The following is an 18,752-nucleotide window of genomic DNA, read 5'->3' as shown; positions in this document are numbered from 1 at the left end:
AACCCTCAAAATGTAAATATAAAATTCTCTGAAAGCTTGTAAAAACTAATAGCTAAATGTGTAATGAGCTATATTTTTAAGGTGGAAAGATGACCTATTTATAGGCTAAATTTGTAGGTCAAATAATATTAAAATAACACACACTAATCAAAACTTAAGTGAGAAATTAAAAACAGAGTTTAACTGAAAAAAAAACCGAAAAATACAAGATATAACATACATACACATGTGATAGAAATTTTATTTTAAACTGAAAATAAAAGAGAAAAATTAAATTCAAATTCATTTAAAATAGAATATATATATTCTATTTTAAATATTGAATATAATTTTAAAATTCAACTATATAATAAATGTTATATGTCACTATTAGTATTTGGTTCATTTTATAAAAAATGTATTAACTTTATAAATAGATATAAAAATAAAACAAAAGTTTTGGCGTGTGGGGTTTAAACTTGATTGAGAGATGACAAATAAAACATCAATATCAAATGAGATTAGGTAAAATAAAACCTTTTAAAAATTAAAAAATAAAAAAAATAAAAAGGAAAGAAAGGTGTTGATAATCTAAGATGGACATAACTCGATAGTGACGGGGGTTTTGAGGGGATTTCATGAACAAATTTCTATGCCAATTTTAAGTAATGGGGGCAACTGCCCTTTTTTAGCCCAAAATGTACGCTACTTTTAATTTGTCTCACAATACATTTGTATTTTTGGGATGGTTGGCCTCATAAAATATATATATATTTCTTTTTAAATAAATAATAAATATAAATTATTGTAAGTATTAAATTGAATAATTAATTTAACCAAAATTAATTCAATTACACATAGACTACATTGCTAAAACTAGAGTTGATAATGGGTTGGGTTGGACTGAGATAGTGCAAAAAATCAGATTCGTATTAATTTAAATGTTTCTCAACAAATTGAAAATACATATTTTTAAAAAATTATTTATACTTAAATAACAAAAATGGTAGTAAAATTAATATAAAACAAGAATTATACAATATTCAAACAATAACAACAATAAAATAGTAGCAATATAATAGCGAAATAGTAACAAAATAGCAATATACCAACAAATAATAATATAACTTTTTTTTGTCAAATTCGGCCCGGGCCAAAAAAAATTCCCGAGGCTCAACTCATTTTTTAAATAGACCTTATTTTCTTGTCCAAACTAATTTTCCGAGCCTATATTTTTGTCAAAATCTAACCCATGATCAGGTTTAATTGAAACTCAAACCTTAATATTCAATATCTCAACCTCTTAAGATCTCCTTGTCATTTTAATCAAAGCCTTATTAACACCTCATTATTTTAAAAAGTTATATGAGGAAAGGCTAATAAGATATTGGGTCAATGATAAGATTGAGGCTCTTGATTTTATTTAATTCAATGTTTGTAATGATTAATTTTAATTCGAACTGTTGATATAAAAATCAGATCCTAAATAATATATTAACACTTGGATCCACGTACAAGTTATCACTAAACCAATAATTTGTTCGGATATTTATTTTTGTACTTAAATTAATATTTATTCCTACATTATCACTTTAAATAAATTGAGTTCTAATTATCTATCGGTCGATATAGTTAACAATACTCATTAACATTTACCAATTAGATTGATATTAACTAATCATTTAACGATTGAGTTTATACTTAAAATTTTAATTTGAATCGGTACCATAAGTTAACCAAACATTAATTCAGTTAAAAATGACTAAAACTCTTCTTTTTTTTTTTTTAACGAAGTAATAGATATTGATTTAATGATATTTTTTTTTAGATTTTTCTGTAAAACTATAAAATACTTGGGATTTAAACTTAGTCATGATCTTTAAAGCCTAAACTTTATCGTTCCAACTAAAATTTGATTTAAATTTCACGTAATATTTTTTTATAATTATAGTTTTATATAATTTTTATTTACATTGTGGGTATACTATAATATAATATGAATAATGTGAAGCAATTAAAATTTAAGGTAAACTACAAAATAGTCACTTATATTTGAAATGTTACGTTTTAGTTACTTATGTTATCGTTTTGTTACGAAGTGGTCACTTTACCATTAAGCTCCATTACCTCACTAACGATGATCCTACATGGCAGTCCAAATGGGTTTTAAATGCCAACTTATATGTCCTATGTGGCACTCCAAATTAAATTTATTTAATTAAAAATATTTTTTATCCCATCAACTAGACATCCAAATTGACATTTAAAACTCATTTGGACTGCCACGTAGGACTGTTGTTAGGAAGGTAACGGAGTTTAACGGTAGAGTGACCGCTTTGTAATAAAATCATAATGTAAGTGATTAAAACGTAACATTTCAAACATAATTGCCTAAAATGTAATTTATTACAAACAAAAGTGAATATTTTTATAGTTTACACTAAAATTTAAAGGAATTCAAAGACTAAATACATGATTTGATTTTTTTATTATTTAAAGGAATTCAAAGACTAATATATTTTTTATTATTAATTTTGATTTTTGATTGTAATAATTAATTATAATTACAATTATTTCGTGTTAAATATAGTTATAATTATGTAAAAGAAATTGAGTCCTTGGAGTCGAGATGGCCCATGTGAAGGCATTAAGAGTTAAAAGGGTGGGCTGAATCCATTATTAATTTTTAAGCAAAGTTTTAATATTGTTATATGTTTTTTTATATATTATTCATCTCCGTTTTATGGTTCATGTTCGAGGTTCGGGATTGTCCCTTTCAACAATATCGTCTCCAAGGTTCGAACCTAAGCCCTTCCCCTTCCCTTAAGAGTGCAATGTGTCTTACCATCGCATCCAACCACTTGTTGGTATTTGATTACACCTTAAAAGAGTGTATGTCACCCGTTTAAATTTGGGGATAAATATCAAAATCATATATGAGCTTTGATCCAATATATAATATTATATGTAGATTTTGATTTTGTTCAATTCCATACATAAAATTTTGATCTGAGTCAATTTTCACAAATCACCGACAACATTATCGAATTAACACTGTCTTACGTTGATATATTGCATACACAAACAATTATATTAATCCAATATGAAAATAAATGTATGTATTTATTTCTTTAAATGTGTATGATTGAATCAAAATCAAAGCTTTAAGTATACATATGAACCACAATTCAAGTTTCATGCATATAATTACACCAAACCAAAGTTCATGTATAAATTTGATATTTACCCTTTAATCTTGTTAGTAAAACTTTTAAACAAGGGTAAATCCAAAAACTAATTTAGGACGGGTCAAAATTGAATTATAATTTTTAGAAGTCAAAATATAATTTTATCATATATTCATTTATGATTTCATTATTTTTAAAGGATTAAACAATTTTTCCCATTATTATGGGTCAAAATGTAATTTTACCATATATTAACTTATAATTTCTTTATTTATGAGGGGTTGAATTGTAATTTTATATTTTTGGTCAAGGGCCCCATATCCCCTTGTATAAAATAATTTTCACACACACATATAATGATTCACTTATACTGATCTAAAACTAAAAAATTAATAAACATTTAATTATTTTATTTATTAATTTCACGTATATATTACATTATAAACATTAACATATTGTTTCTAATAGAATATCTACAGCTATAATAGCTACAACTTTCTTTTTTGTGAATTACAACAAAAGGAGGGCAAAGTTATAACAACAACTCGATTTGTATGATTCGAATCCAGATCACATCTGAGAAAGTAAACATCCTAACTATAAAGCTAATACATAGGGTTTATAATAATATGGCATATAATATAACATAAAATAAACCCTAATTATAGTGGTTCATTTATTTAAGTAATATATGATAGGATGCCAGCAGCCAAGTTGTGTTGATGATGATCAATTATTTATAACCTTAAAAGGAGGCTTGACAAGTGCTGGTGATGGATCATATTTCCCGTAGTCTCTCGTGTTTGCTCTAAGCAGCCGTTCATGGACTGCAGTTGCTTCACCACTATCCTGTTTTTTAATTTATATTTTTTTTAAAAATGATTAATCCACAAAACACAAAGTAAATATGTCAATTAAGGGAAATTTTAATGAAAAAACTAAAAAGAAAAAGTGAGTTTAGTTAATAATTTTTAATAGGTAAAAAACTTTGGGGTTTATATATATAAATTATCATCAAATTTGTCAACCATATTTTAAAAAATAATAAATTATCATCACATTTCAAGCCTTTGTCAACCATGATTAAAGGTTATGATTGACACCACCTAAAAATGAATTTTTGGTCAACAGTTCTTCAAGCACAAGCAATTTTTTCATTCCAAAGCCAACTTCCTCCCAAGAGTTGGCGGGAACCGCCATGGAAGGTTAAACCCAAACTAAGATACTACTGGTTAAACCATATATATATAATTATAATTATACACATACAGTATATGAAATGCACAAACCTCAAAGCTTGCATCCGTTTCCTCAGCCAACAAGTTCAGGAACTTGGGTCGTCGACCTGTAAAATTTTGTCGTCAAACTTTTTATGTATTATAAACCCTAAACAACTCTTGTTTTTTGTAGTTTTAAAGTGATGAAATCGATTGATCATTAAGTAACCCGATACAAAGATTTCGTGGACAAAGCGTGCATGACTTTTGCACCAGATTAAAGCTGCAGCACAAAAAAAAAAAAAGAGACATTGAAGAAAGAACCCACCTGCCATTGAAGTTGATAAAAGAAAAGCTGAAACCATGACAAAAAGTAGAACAATCTTCTTCACATGCATGTTTACACTATTTTTTTTTTTCTTTTTTGCTAATATTTCAGAAGCTTTTTATTTTCTCATTCAAGGTAGAATATGAACCAAATGATAGCTATATATATTGCAAACAACACATGAATTCCTAGCTAAGAGTGACCCACTGGCCATAGAGTTAGGACCAAAATAATTGATTGTACTTTATCTTAAAGAATAAAAATTATTTCACTTCACAAAATTGTATATGTTTTATTCGTAGTAAAAAGATAAACTTAGAAATTATTAAAGAAATATGTTGTGATATTTGAAATGAGTTAAAAAAAATTTTGGTACAATAGGGAAAAGAAAAAAAAATTATATACGCATACTACCACGCTCTTTTGGCATCCTCGTGCAAGAGCGCCACCAAACTTAAAAGGTGGATTGGACAAATACACACTAGCACCAGCAATAGCTTTTGTTTGAGCTAAATTAGCAAGGTGATGAGCACCCCGAATTTTTTCTCGAAGAATGTGATGGGACATTCAGTACCCGACCCTCCTGTATCAGGACTAAATAATCATCTATTAGTGTCCCCAAATGGTGGCCAGCCTCAAAAGGTCGAGACAACATATTCACCACCTAAACTACGTCCTGTTTCACAATCAGTCGAGTGATTCCCAAACTCTTAACTAGCTGCAAACCTTCCCCATAACTCTAATTCCAAATTATCGGTAACACCAATTGTCACCATGAAGCTTTGAACCCACTCATCTACAGCATTCCGTATATGCTCTAACATAAAATTAATTATACTATAACAAAATTTTAATTTAACTCGAACAATTTTACTCGATTTGATTCGACTCGATTAAAAAAAATTCAAATCAAGTTAAAATGATAAAATAGGACTCATCAACTCAATTAACTCGAAAATTTTTCACTTGATTCGACTCAATTCAACAGAATGTTCACCCCTATATCGACAAATACATAAGGGAAATATGGGTTTTGAATATTTATTTCAAGGTAAATGCTTAAATTAGGTCTAATCTTAATTATAGGAGTTGGTCATATGAGGACTAAACTTTTCAAAATGGTCATATAAAGGTCTAATTTTTACAAAAGTATTCAAATAAAGGATTTTCATACACTTCAATTTGTAGTAAAAATTAAGTGAATGCAACGTGTTTAGAATAAAACACATAACAATTGTATTAAATATTGTTTGAAAAGAAAAGAAAAAAATAAAAACATAATTTGAAACTTGATATATGACATTTGAAAATATCTTATTTGAGCACTTTCGAAAAATTTTGACCCTTATTTGATTATTTTAAAAGGTTTAAAATGTTAAGCCATTATATGACTATATTGAAATGTTTGATTTTTACTTGAATAACTCTTAAAAAGTTGGACCAATTCCAAAAGAGATTGTATTTGATTATGAATATAAATAAAATCTCACGACACTAGGGTTTGGATTTTTAAAATTTTTTGCAATAAATTTTTTATCAAATAAACTTCATATAAGCGAGGCCACCTAATCCAAGATCAGAGCATGGCACTGGTTTTATAGAGAACAAAAAGTGGTATCTATAAATTACTCATCTATTAGTGAAACTTGAACTTTGATGCTTGCTAAAGTATTAATGATTACTCAATCAATCGAACCGACTCAATAAAATATCATGAAAAAATTATAAAAAAAAATACTTGTAAATTTGCTCTAGATGTGTTCGGATACCATAAAATGATAAAAAGAAATTATAATTTCTAAGAAAGTAATCACACACTATTGTTATAATTCTTTAGACATATTTGTTTGGCATATTGTAATTATATTTTAAAAAATAAATATTTAAATAAAATAAATATATTCAAATATACTTATATATATAATTATAAACAATTACACTTAAATTTATTTTTGGAATTTGATAAATATGATACAAGTGGGGTATAATAAGTGATGGAATTTTTTTTAAACAATCTCATTATAGGTTTTGATCATTTTTGTTTTTTTGACATAATATTTAGAACTATTTATAGCCCCTTTCCAACCCACAAATAGGAAGATAATACGCTTCAGTAGACTCGAACTCACGTCCTCCTGTATTAATAATAATATTCCTATCAATTGAATTAAAACTCAATCTACGTAAGAAAAAAAAAAAAGTATAGATTCTAGAGGAGTTAGATTTCTTGGTCTTGGGACGTGCCAAAAGGATTAATTATGTTGCCATAAAATAAACATTTTATTGAACATCACTTAGTGCTTTTAATTATCTTCATAAAAGACAAGGACAAACGCACCAAATACAACTGAAAAGACTGGTGGAGAATAAAGATAAAACAGCACTGTGCTTTGTTTTTTTTTTTAAATATTATTCTTTTGTCTTTTTTTTTCCTAAATAAAATTGGGGTTTAAGATATATTATCCCCTCAATTAACTTAATAAGTCAACTTCCTAATGAAAAAGTCAACTTAATAAAATTGGCTGACATATTTCAAAAAAAAAGAAAAAGAAAAAGGCTGGCTTACTTGTGTGTGTACATATATCCTTTAGATAGGCTTGAATTAGCAGTATAGCAATGGGGGGCTGTGTTTAAGGTTTATTATGTATGCATACATCATCATCCACATACATAAATTCATAGCATGCCTGTTGCTTTAATGGAGTCTGAGTGTATGTATCAGATATATATGTTTATGATATTATTTCATATGAAAAGCTTTGTTACTTGAAGCACTTGATTTCTTTTCATCTTTTCATGATTATTAAGCAAATGTCTAGAGATTTGATTGATGATATTGTCTCATTTAATTTAGCAATTGGCATTCTTAGATTTTCACAAAGGTGTTCGTGCCAATTAACGGAGCAAAAGTTGAGATAGTTTTCAATTAATTCGGGTTGGGTTGATATAAAATTTTAGACTTGTTTTTAGGTTTAATTCGATTTAAAAAATAGATTTAAAATTTTATTTAAGTCCAGCTCAAATTAAAATTATTAAATTTGAACTAATTTGGCCTATTTGTATTAATTTTTTATATAAAATAAATTTAAAAATATAATACATCAAATACACTAAAAATATTAAAATAAATATTTTTAAGAAATTGAAAATATATTTTCAAATAATAACAATAAAATAGTAGCAATATAATAATGAAATGACAACAAAACAACAGTAAAATGGCAACTAAAACAGTAGCAAAAAAGGGAGTTTAACCTAATTCTGGCCGGGCTGAGCCCGGGCCTAGCCAGTTTAGAAAACAAGCCTTATTTTTTGTCCAAACTCATTTTTCTGGTCTATGTTTTTGCCCAAGCTCTCCCACTTGCGCGAGTGACTCAACCCATGATCAAATATAGTTATGATGATTAATTCAATTTTGTAAGTAGTTAAAATAGAGTAAGACAACTTGCTATCATTAATGAATTTTCGTAATTCAATGATTGACTTAATTAGAATTTTAATATATAATTTTAATTAAAATTCAAATTGACTTTTATTTGTGTTTTATTTCTTTAGTTCGATCGGTTGAGACATAAGTCAACCAGCTAATCGATTTTTAACTAAATTGACCCAACTAAAAATAAAAACCAAAGTGCACACACATAATCAAGTTTATCATATAACAATGAAACCAATCCTGCAGTGCACTAGAATTCTTACTATAATCCTTGCTTGAAATTCAATATGTTGTTGAATTAAGACCATCAATAATGAAACATACTTCAAAAATTCAACACACTGTACAAGAACAGACAATCATACTTCAAAAATCCAACACATTGTACAAGAACAAACAAACCAACAACTTCAATGTTCTAGCCAAACACATATATTGACAAAGAAACAGATATCCATCAAGTATCGAGATAATTATGCCGAGAAATCAATTTTGTCACTATTGATGTCTTTGATGGAGATGGAGGTTTATAGGGTGGTTAAGGCTTAGTTTAGGAATGCTTGTCAAAAGTACTTTTTTTTTTTTCAAAATCACTTCAATTTGGAGAGAAGTTAAAATTTTCAACTTTTGAATAAAGTATTTTGGGGCCAATTTTTGGTTTGAGAGAAACACTTTTTCTCTAAAAACGCGGCTTGTTAAGAAATAATTTTGTCTAAAACATATTTTTATGTCCCAAAAGTACTTTTGAAAAGTATTTCTAAATTGACCCTAAGAGCCTTCTTCAAAGAGATTAGGTTGAAATATTGGCCGGAGGTGAAGTTGAACAAGAGTAACAATAGGTGACTCTTCAATAGGTCACTAAGAAAGGCAATTGTTAGACCCAAAATTGAAAAGAGCTGAAACCACTAAATCATGCCCCAAAGACACCTCGCTAACCTGGCAAAGGTAAGTTGGCGAAGCGACTCGGCGCCTAATTGCCAACCAAATGACAACCAACATTGGAGGCATGGCCATGGCCTAGCCTCCTACTCATCACGGGCCAACCTTCAACAATGACGTCGAGATTCACGCGGGGATACACAATACAACTACAAACCCTCACCAATCAAATCATGTGCACATGTCGAGAGTCACTCATGACAATGATATCTAAGGCCTTATGATCAACATTAGTTCGGTGATGTACCTACTGTTACTCTGCTCAACTTGTTCTCCAACCAACATTTCAACCTGTCTCTTCCTTCAGAGGCCGTCAGGCACCATGTGAACCTCCATCTCTATGAAAATGACATCAACAATCAATCTCATGGCGAAGGCTGTCTTCTCTACTATAACAAACTTTCACTCCCTGAGAAATCGGAAAATAGAAGATAAAATTCTGAGTTTGAGTATGAACCAAGAACATAAATGAAAAAGAATTTACTTATTAATTCCATGGCAACCCTATGTCTTAGTCACCTATATATATGTGCGATTCAAAAGAAAAACTCAAAAATCAAGCTGAATTACAAGACTACTCGGAAGAGCATACTTGAAAAATGGATCCAAGTTTTTTCAATGCTTTGGCTCGTAAAATCAGAACATCCTTGGATGCATCAGGGTCTTGAAGTACCTGGAGAACAAAAAGATCAATAGCAAAAGACACCAAAAATTGCATCGCATTTTTGTATTAAGGAAGAAAATGGTTTATTACTTACGGCTAAGCAGACACGAGACAAAGTTGTTTCAATATCAACCACATTGACCTTCCAAAGGGATTGAAGCATGGCTTCCCTTTTATCTTCCAAGGCTTTCATTAAGTTTTCATCTTTTTTTTCTCCTTGGTTCACTTTCTTTAGCTCTTCTTGTATCTGAATTAAACTAACAGCACCTACAAAACGAGAAATATACACATACTTGCCCCGTTTTCATTTGAAAAATTCGAAGTTCGATAATGCAGAACATTGTACCTGAAGCTGCCATTACTTGTGATTTCACACGGTGCCCTTTATCACGCACCCATTCAGCTATAAAGGGTACCTTCATATACCGCTTGTCTTTGCCGAGTTCGCTGGCACCTTTCCTTATGTAAATGTATCCAATGGTATGTAGCATTGCCTCACCAAAAGCTGAAAGCGGTGGAAAGTTATAAGTTCATGGCAAAAGTTAATATGTAAGAAGTAAACAGAGGTTTGTACTAAGTAAGAAGCTTACCAGCTTTTGAAAGTCGTTGTGCTTCGCTATTTGCCCAATAAATGAACTCATCGGTCTGACCATCGACAAACGGCTGAAGCCGGTTTTTCAGTGTTACGATGAGCTTGTCTTCCCTTTCTTTCTGCAATACCTGCAAGGGAAAAAGGAAAAAAGAAAAAGAGGTAAAGCAATATAAAAGTGTGAAGAAACACATTTAGATGAGAAAATGGAACTTGTCAAAAGGGTTTTACCTCCATCTTTTCCCTAATTTTTTGTGTACGAGCTTCCTTATCTACTGAACTTTCTTCAAATTCAACTTCAAGAGAAGACAAAGTAGCCATTGCTAGTGTGCCTACGTATTCATCGAAGTAGTCACTTCCGAAAGCCATCCCAAATACAGCTGAAGGATCCAACATGGAGCCTCTAGCACCCAAATAATATGAAGAACTGATAAGGATCGATCCCATTTTTGTCTTTTTCACGTTTACATTCAAATTTATAAGAACATAAATTTGAAAAATCACAATGAAAGGATATAAACTTACGGTATGATTCCATCCTTTCCATTCTTGTCATAGTCTTCACGTTTGTCAGGATCACTTAATACCTGATAAGCCTCGGAGAGTGCCTTCATATATATATAAAATCAAACACTGTAAATTAATCACCATTACATCATAGGAAATTGAAGATGAACATGTTGAATTCCAATAACTTACAGCAAATTTTTCATCGGCATTTGGATCTCCGGGGTTTTTATCGGGATGAACTTGCCTTGCCTGAAATAACACCACATAAGTGAATTATATCAATTGTTTCAAACCCCATCATGTGCAACTCTTCAGTGAGGCCTGTTCAAGCGCAGACGACACTTTAAAAACTTCTTTATAATAGAGTTGGCACTGCCTATAGCTCTCAACATCGCTATTTTACCCCGTGAATTACCCTCTTCCAACTAAAAAAAGGCATACCGAACAAAAATCGAGGCTAAAACCGAGTATAAACGCTCCAAGAATGCAATACTGATATGTTAAGTGTCCGTAATCATCCACAAGAATAATAATTCAGAACATTTTCATTCCCCAGTTTCAACTTTCAAAAAACAGTTGGATGGCAATTATTTTTTCATCCAAAAATCCCAAAACAGATACATTTTTATGATGAAAGTATACATATATATATTTATATATTTAGGGGGAAAAAAGGAAACCCAGAAATGAAAACATGATGGAGACCATGAAATGAGAAGCTTACTTTGAGGTAATAAGCCTTCTTGATTTCAGCTGCGGATGCACTAACCTTGACACCCAATATATCGTAATATGAGGTATCACTCGTCATTGTCACAATATTCTCCTTGGAACTGCTTTTAACATTATAATTAGGCATCCAATATACAAACAACAACAAGATTAAGAGTCAATAATCAAATTCGTGAAATGAACTTACATGGAATGTGAGATGAAAAGGTTAAGCAAGGCAAGGAAGTGGAAGATGGATAAAAACCAGGAAATCAGTAATGGATATTAAAAGAGATTGATTATATTAGAAATGTTGAGAAATGTAAGAGGATAAAAGGGAAGATTTACGTGGGGTTCCATGATTACACGTGTGGAAACGTGAGGGGCAATAGAGATATAGAATGTGGAGTTAAGACTGTTGCAACGTCCACCCCATGTTGTAAGGAAAACAAACACATTTGCTTCGTGTTGTCGTGTTGTAATGACAAAGAGCCAAATCTTTGAAAGGAAGCTTCGATTGAGATTTTCATTTAATACCTAAATCTCAATTCTCATTACATGCAACAAAAGGTTCGGTACTTAAATTTTTTTTCTCAAATTAGTACTTAAATTTTCATTCTCTCATTCAGTTTAGTTTTTTTTTTTAACGATGGTTGTCATGTGCACAGATGGAGCCAAAATGTTAATCTTAGGGGTAAGCTAAAATTAGACACACTTCATAATAATTTATTTAAATATATAAACAATCGATTGAAAAAAAAAAGCAGTATTCCATCATAACAATCGGATAAAAAAAAAGCAGTATTCTAACCTGACAATCAATTTAAACATATAAACAATCGATTCAAAAGAAGCAATATTTTTGAAAAATTGAAAAAAATCTTAAACCTTAGAAGGGACCTACTTGTATTTTTGGGAGGATCATAGTATATTTATAAAAGGCTAAATTGTAAAAATTTTAAATCTTGGAGGGCCATGGCCCCCTCTTGGCCTCTACTAGGCTCCGACATTGGCCATGTGATGCCAATTTGAATGACCCACATTTATGTAAAATAAAACATTGATTGACATTGGCAACCATTGATTGGAGTTGACCAACTGTTGACCTTTCACATGGCGTTATTAGAATGCACCACATCTAGAGGTGATCATGGCCCGGGTCGGGCCAGGCCAATTCAAATTTTTAGGCCCGTCTACTAGCCTCGGGCTCGGCCCGGCCCAAAATATGGGCCTAAAATTTTGCCAAAGCCCGACCCGAAATAAAATTACTAAGCTCGAGGCTGGCACATACTGGCAAAACCATGTTAATTTTTTTATTTCATTAAATAAAAAATTAAAAATATAATAAATCAAATATATTTAAAAACATAAAACAAATATTAAAACAAATAAAAATAATACTAAAACAATTCTTAAAACAATACACAAATTAATAATATAATAAAAATGGTTATATTAAAATTTAAAATAATTAAAAATAAAATAAAATATATATATATTAATATATAATTCGAGTAGGGCAGGCCAGGCCGGCCAAAAACTCTTACTCGAGGCCCGCCCGCTTTCTAAACAGGCCTCGTTTTTTGCCCAAGCCCATTTTTCGGCCTATATTTTACCCAAACCCTCCCATTTTTGGGAGGACCTTGGCCGGGCAGGCCACCAGCCCATGATCACTCTAACCACATCACCCTTCTTTTTATTTTTGATATTATATATAACAAAATATTTTAAAATGCAAAAGAATCATAAATAATTTATAAATAATTAAAAAGTTTAAAAAGTATTTTTATAAAATTTAAAAATATATAAATTTAAATTTAAAAATCAAAATATTATATAAAAATAAAAATATTTAAATTTCAAAAATTGTAAAAAATTATTTTTCCAAAATATATATTCTAGAAAATTTCTCATAAATTTTTTCAAAAATCTAAACTCTAAAATTCAAATCAACATATTTAAATTTTAAAATTCAAAACAATATATCTAAATTTCCACAATAGACAAACTTAAAAAATATATAAAGTCTTGAATTTTAGAAATTTAGATATATTTTCCTGAATTTTAAACTTTAGAGTTTTTGAAAAATAAAATTTATGAAAAAATTCTAGAATATATATAATTTTATAAAAATTAAGGTTTTTTAATTTTTAAAATTTAAATACTTTTTATTTTTATAAATCTTTTAAATTTTATATATTATTTTGATTATTTGGCCAAACTTATATTTATATATTTTAGAATTGATTTTTAAGTTCTTATAAAAAATATTTCTTAAGTTTTTGAATTATTTATATATTATATATGATTTTTTTATATTTTTACAAATATAATGTATATAATATTAAAAATAAAAAAAGGGTGATGTGGGCCTTCTAATAACACCATATAGACGTTCAACGATCAATCAAAGCTAGTCAATAATCGATCAATGATGGGTTAATATTTTTTATTTTAAATAAATTTAATTGCCACGTGACACGTTCTTATTGGTTTGATGTACCATGTAGCATATTATAATTGATGTCATGTGATAACCGATTTTTTTAACACCGCTATAAAAAAACTAAACCAAATAACAAAATAATTGTTTAAGTACTAAAATGAAAAAAAAAAAAAGAAGAAGCTTTAAATATCAAAACAAAAAACCATGCATAGTTTAAAGCAAAATTAAGCATTAAGACTAAACAAAAAATAAGCGGTGAAGATTACAAGACACCTATTTCACGACTCATGTGAATCACAACATAGTACACATTTTATCACATGTGATTAAAATATAAATTCTATACACATTCGTATACATGTTCAAGCCAAAGATAGAAATTATATCTATAGCGACGTAAAAATTTTAGCTTGGCTGCTAATTGTGGCGATTTATTGAAAACTGAAGTTTGATTTTTAAATGAAGGGAGTCACCACCGATCCTTTTTTCTAGGTGTGATCGGACACCTAATAAATCATCTTTTAAACAAAAGAAGGCTAAATTTAGGTCTACGTTAAATGCCAGAGAAAAAATAGGGCTCGGGAGTCGATTCTGCTGAGGAAGGTATTAGCACCTCGCGACGCCCAAAATTGGTATCTTATAAACATGTGTTGTCTTGATTTTCAAAAATACGAGTTCAATGCAACATTTAGTCATGATCCGATTGAAAAGACGAGAAGTTTTAGTTTTTTTTTTGTTTTTGAGAAGGGCGTACCGTTTTAACACGAGTCGATTGATGTTCACCCAACATAGCGATGAAATCGACGACTTAATGTTAAACCGATACGTTACCTCATGTATTTAGAAAACAAGAATAATATTTTTGAAGTAATGTAAAGCAAATTGATATGAAATAAAATAGATAAAAGAAAGAACTAAAAATATATTAAAGTAAATAATAAATATGATAATAATATTAAAACAACAACTATGCATGCGATATTAAGCGTAAATAATAATAATATTAAACACGAAATAAAAACAATGAATATATATACCTATAATAATAATTAGCAAAGTGATGGAAGCATGATAAAAACTAATAATATTACATACATACATACATATATGTATATGTATTAAAACAGACATAATAATAGTATTACAAGGTATATATAGTATTGAAAATATGTACATAAGATAACATGTAAAATATAATATAATATACGACATATATACATGACGTATGAAAATATAATGCCTAAAAGACATATATGTGTAATAATACTAAATATATACATACTAGATACATGTATACATAGTATAAATGAACATATGCAATATATATTAGAAATACTATAAACATAGAAAATATATTTATATACTAATAATAATAATAAAAGATGTATGTACACCAAATAATAATAAATGAGTGGCAATAATGAAAATAATAAGTATAAAATGAATAATATGATATACTGAAAATAGTACAAATAAAAAAAGTATATATATATATATACGTATAATAAAATATGTGTACTAATTATATAATAAAATATAATAATATATATATAGTATGGTATTAAAACATAGATATAAAAATATAATACTAAAATATACATATAATATATAAGGATATATATATAATAAAGTATTAAAATTTTGTACAAGATATATATATAATATGATGTTAAGAGTATACATATAAAATATAATGTTAAAAGTATGTATGCATAGTGTAAAAATGTATATATATAATATAGTATTAAAATATATGCATAATATATATATATTAAAGAATAATAATGTTATAAACAACTAGTAATATATATATACATTTTGAAAATTTACATGATGATAATATATACATACAAAGTACACTAATATTTAAAAATAATAATAGTAAATATAATAATAATATTAAGTACATTGATATGTTCACAGCAATAATAATAAGCAACAATAATATAATAATAATAAATATAAAAAAACTGAAAGATGAAATTAATTGTTAAAGTATTAAAAATATAAGAAAGGACTAAATCGAAAACAAACTATAAAACACGGGATAAATTCTAAAATAAAAACAAAAGAGAAGGACTTATTTGAACACGGGCAAAACTAAGGGGGATTAAAAACGCAATATTTCCCACTTTCCAAAACGTTGCGCAGTAAGGGGGATTGATTTACAAATCAGATTAAATTTCAGGGCCAATTTATAAATAAAATATAACTTGACTGCAAAATCCCAGAAAAGCGGAAGGACCGATCGCGCAAATAACCCATTCAAACAAAAACATGCGGATCCTAGGTCGGGTCGGGTCGGATCGGGTCGAACTATGGTGAAACGACGTCGTTTTCGGGGGCTATAAAAGGCCCAAATCCTTAAAAAAAAATCATTTGTGCTGGTAAGAAGAAAAAAAAAAGGAAGGAGAGAGGGGAAGGAGTGATTTTCGGCAGCAAGGCCGGTCACCGGACCACCGTCCGTCGCCGGCGCCGGCCACCGTACACGGTGGCCAGGAAGGTAAAAATTTTACTTTTTTTTTTCTTTTTTTTTTGTATTTTTGTTATGTAATATATATATAGAGAGAGAGATTTGTAGTAGATGAGAAAAAAAAAGAAAGATTCGGTTTCTTTTTTTTTAAAGTAAAATCACCTTGTGCTTGAATCTAGTTTTTGTTGTTTTGCCCTTCGATTTGCTGTTTTGTTCTTGCTTTGGAGTCCCTGTTTTATTTGTATTTAGAAATACTATGTTTGTATTGACTGGAAATTTGGCCCTCCCTTCCCTTACAACATTTTGATTCGGCTTTTATAGCCTATTTACAAGCTATTTTTCTATTGTTTTCTGTCCTTTCGTGTGTTTCTCTTGCAGGGCAGTTGAGCGGCGCTGCAAAGTTGGTGGCCGGTGCACAGGAGGTGTCAGGGGGTAGGTGGTTGCTGAAGTGTTCGGGTGGTGGCTAGGGTTAGATAGCTTTTTTTTGAATTTGGTTTAGGGTTTGGGTGTAATTGGGCTGTTGGATATTTGGGTTTTTTTGATGGGTTAGTGGGTTCAGGTTGTAAATGGGTTTAGGGGTTTGTATTGTTAGTTGGGTTATTTGGGCTATTGGGTAGTGGTTAGGTTGTAAATGGGTTTAGGGGTTAGTTATCTTGGGTCCAAGCCCGGGCAAATATTGGGCTATACAATATCGTTTAAAAGAACTGTCATTTTTGATACTGATTACGATGATTTGGTCTTGTCATTTATATACACGTGTTTTCTACATGTTTAGCATATAGTTATCATCAAATTACATTAAAATTTATGTCTGAACTTTATATTGAGACAATAAACTCTCCAACCACATTCAAGTACACATACATAAAATCCATCACTGACTCATCTATAGAGAATTATTCACTAAATCACATAAGACCAAATGAATTTTTTACTAATTATATTACTTTTATTATTAAACCACATTAGAACATCGTCGACATTATTGTGTAAACTGGATCTAATTTCTATTATTAAGTGTGGGTTTGGATAGACGGTGCAGTGTGTTTAACTTATTTTTTGTCTTACGTTATAATATCGTTACAATATCTAATTTTACTATCATCATTATTTTTATACTAATCATAAATAAATCTCAAATATTTAATTTTTTTTTAAATCTTTTTCTTTAACTTTTTCATGTCCATTACCTTTTTATTTATTAAAGCATACCCTTCAATTACTTTGTAACTTTTGCCTATATCTTCAGATATTTAATCAGCTTTTTGTTCCCAATTTGTCTCTTCTTTTATCTCTCTTTTTAGTGCTCCAATCTGATGGGATATCTTTCCTTCTTCTATGTTACTTCTTTCTTTGCTTTTCTTTCCACAGGCTTTGAGCAAGTCCAATCTTACAATGAAAATATATAAATTAACCTTTTATATTTTGCAATGGCTACAGCAATTGTTGATGTAATTTATATAGGAAGAGATTGTATGAAATTGTGATTTTATGTCATTTCTATCTCTTTTTAATAGGAAAATGACAAATCAAATTTTTTTTCAGGAAGAAAAACCTGATTTGTCGTTCTCCTATTGGAAAGGAATAGGGATTACGTGGAATTACAGTTTCATACAATTTTCATACAATTCTTTCTTATTTATATAATATTTTCATTTATAATATTATTTTTTATAAATTTTACACTTTAATATTTTTATTATTTATATGTTTTATTATTTTCTATATTTTTGTTTTATTATATTTTTTATTGATTTTAATGATTTTATAAATAATACAAATTTGGTACAATCTTAACTTGCCACATGGCAAAAACAACTTTAAAAAGGGTAGTCATCTGCTGTGTAACGTTGATAGTACATTTTAATGGTCAAATGGCTTAATTAATTGTAATTTTAACATTTAAAGGCTCAATTGAGTGTAAAAAAAAGGAGGATTTAATTGATTTTTCAGAAAAAGTTCAAGGGCTTTTAAGACCCTTTAGCCAAGAAAGAATAACTCAAGTTTGAAGTATGGTTAATATACCATTTGGTATTTGACTTTAATTATAAAATTCAATTTGGTACTCAACCTTCCTTTTTCATAATTAAATACTTAACTTTGGATTTCATTACACAAAATCATCTCTAAGGCAAACTACACTAAAATAATCTTTTAAGGCCGAGGCCTCAAATTTATTATGCGTAATTATATACGTAGGTCTCTGAGTCCCATCATGTGTCTGGATTTTAGTATAGTTAGTCCAATTTGTTGACATTAGTATGAATTGTAT

The 18,752-nt window shown here is 29.1% G+C and overlaps 2 protein-coding genes across 2 annotated transcripts; both read right to left on the bottom strand.

The window, feature by feature from the left end:
* Window positions 1–3,699: 3,699 nt before the first annotated feature.
* Window positions 3,700–4,872, bottom strand: LOC108463525 (protein CASPARIAN STRIP INTEGRITY FACTOR 1-like). Its single transcript, XM_017763453.2, has 3 exons — window positions 4,713–4,872; window positions 4,457–4,512; window positions 3,700–4,016 (listed from the first exon to the last, which is right to left on the bottom strand). The coding sequence occupies exons 1-3, from the start codon at window positions 4,780–4,782 to the stop codon at window positions 3,897–3,899; spliced, it is 246 nt and encodes an 81-aa protein (XP_017618942.1). The 5' UTR covers window positions 4,783–4,872; the 3' UTR covers window positions 3,700–3,896.
* Window positions 4,873–8,419: 3,547 nt separating this feature from the next.
* On the bottom strand, window positions 8,420–11,920 carry LOC108463304 (chaperone protein dnaJ 10-like). The gene is made up of 10 exons (XM_017763254.2): window positions 11,770–11,920; window positions 11,575–11,683; window positions 11,040–11,099; window positions 10,866–10,948; window positions 10,572–10,743; window positions 10,342–10,471; window positions 10,098–10,256; window positions 9,846–10,018; window positions 9,680–9,760; window positions 8,420–9,496 (listed from the first exon to the last, which is right to left on the bottom strand). The coding sequence occupies exons 2-10, from the start codon at window positions 11,659–11,661 to the stop codon at window positions 9,440–9,442; spliced, it is 1,002 nt and encodes a 333-aa protein (XP_017618743.1). The 5' UTR covers window positions 11,662–11,683; window positions 11,770–11,920; the 3' UTR covers window positions 8,420–9,439.
* Window positions 11,921–18,752: the final 6,832 nt, after the last annotated feature.

This window comes from Gossypium arboreum, chromosome 13 (assembly GCF_025698485.1).
Source record: "Gossypium arboreum isolate Shixiya-1 chromosome 13, ASM2569848v2, whole genome shotgun sequence".
In the NCBI taxonomy this organism is placed as follows: domain Eukaryota; kingdom Viridiplantae; phylum Streptophyta; class Magnoliopsida; order Malvales; family Malvaceae; genus Gossypium; species Gossypium arboreum.
The sequence above is the reverse complement of the archived record's forward strand: the minus strand, read 5'-3'. Positions and strand labels throughout refer to the sequence as shown.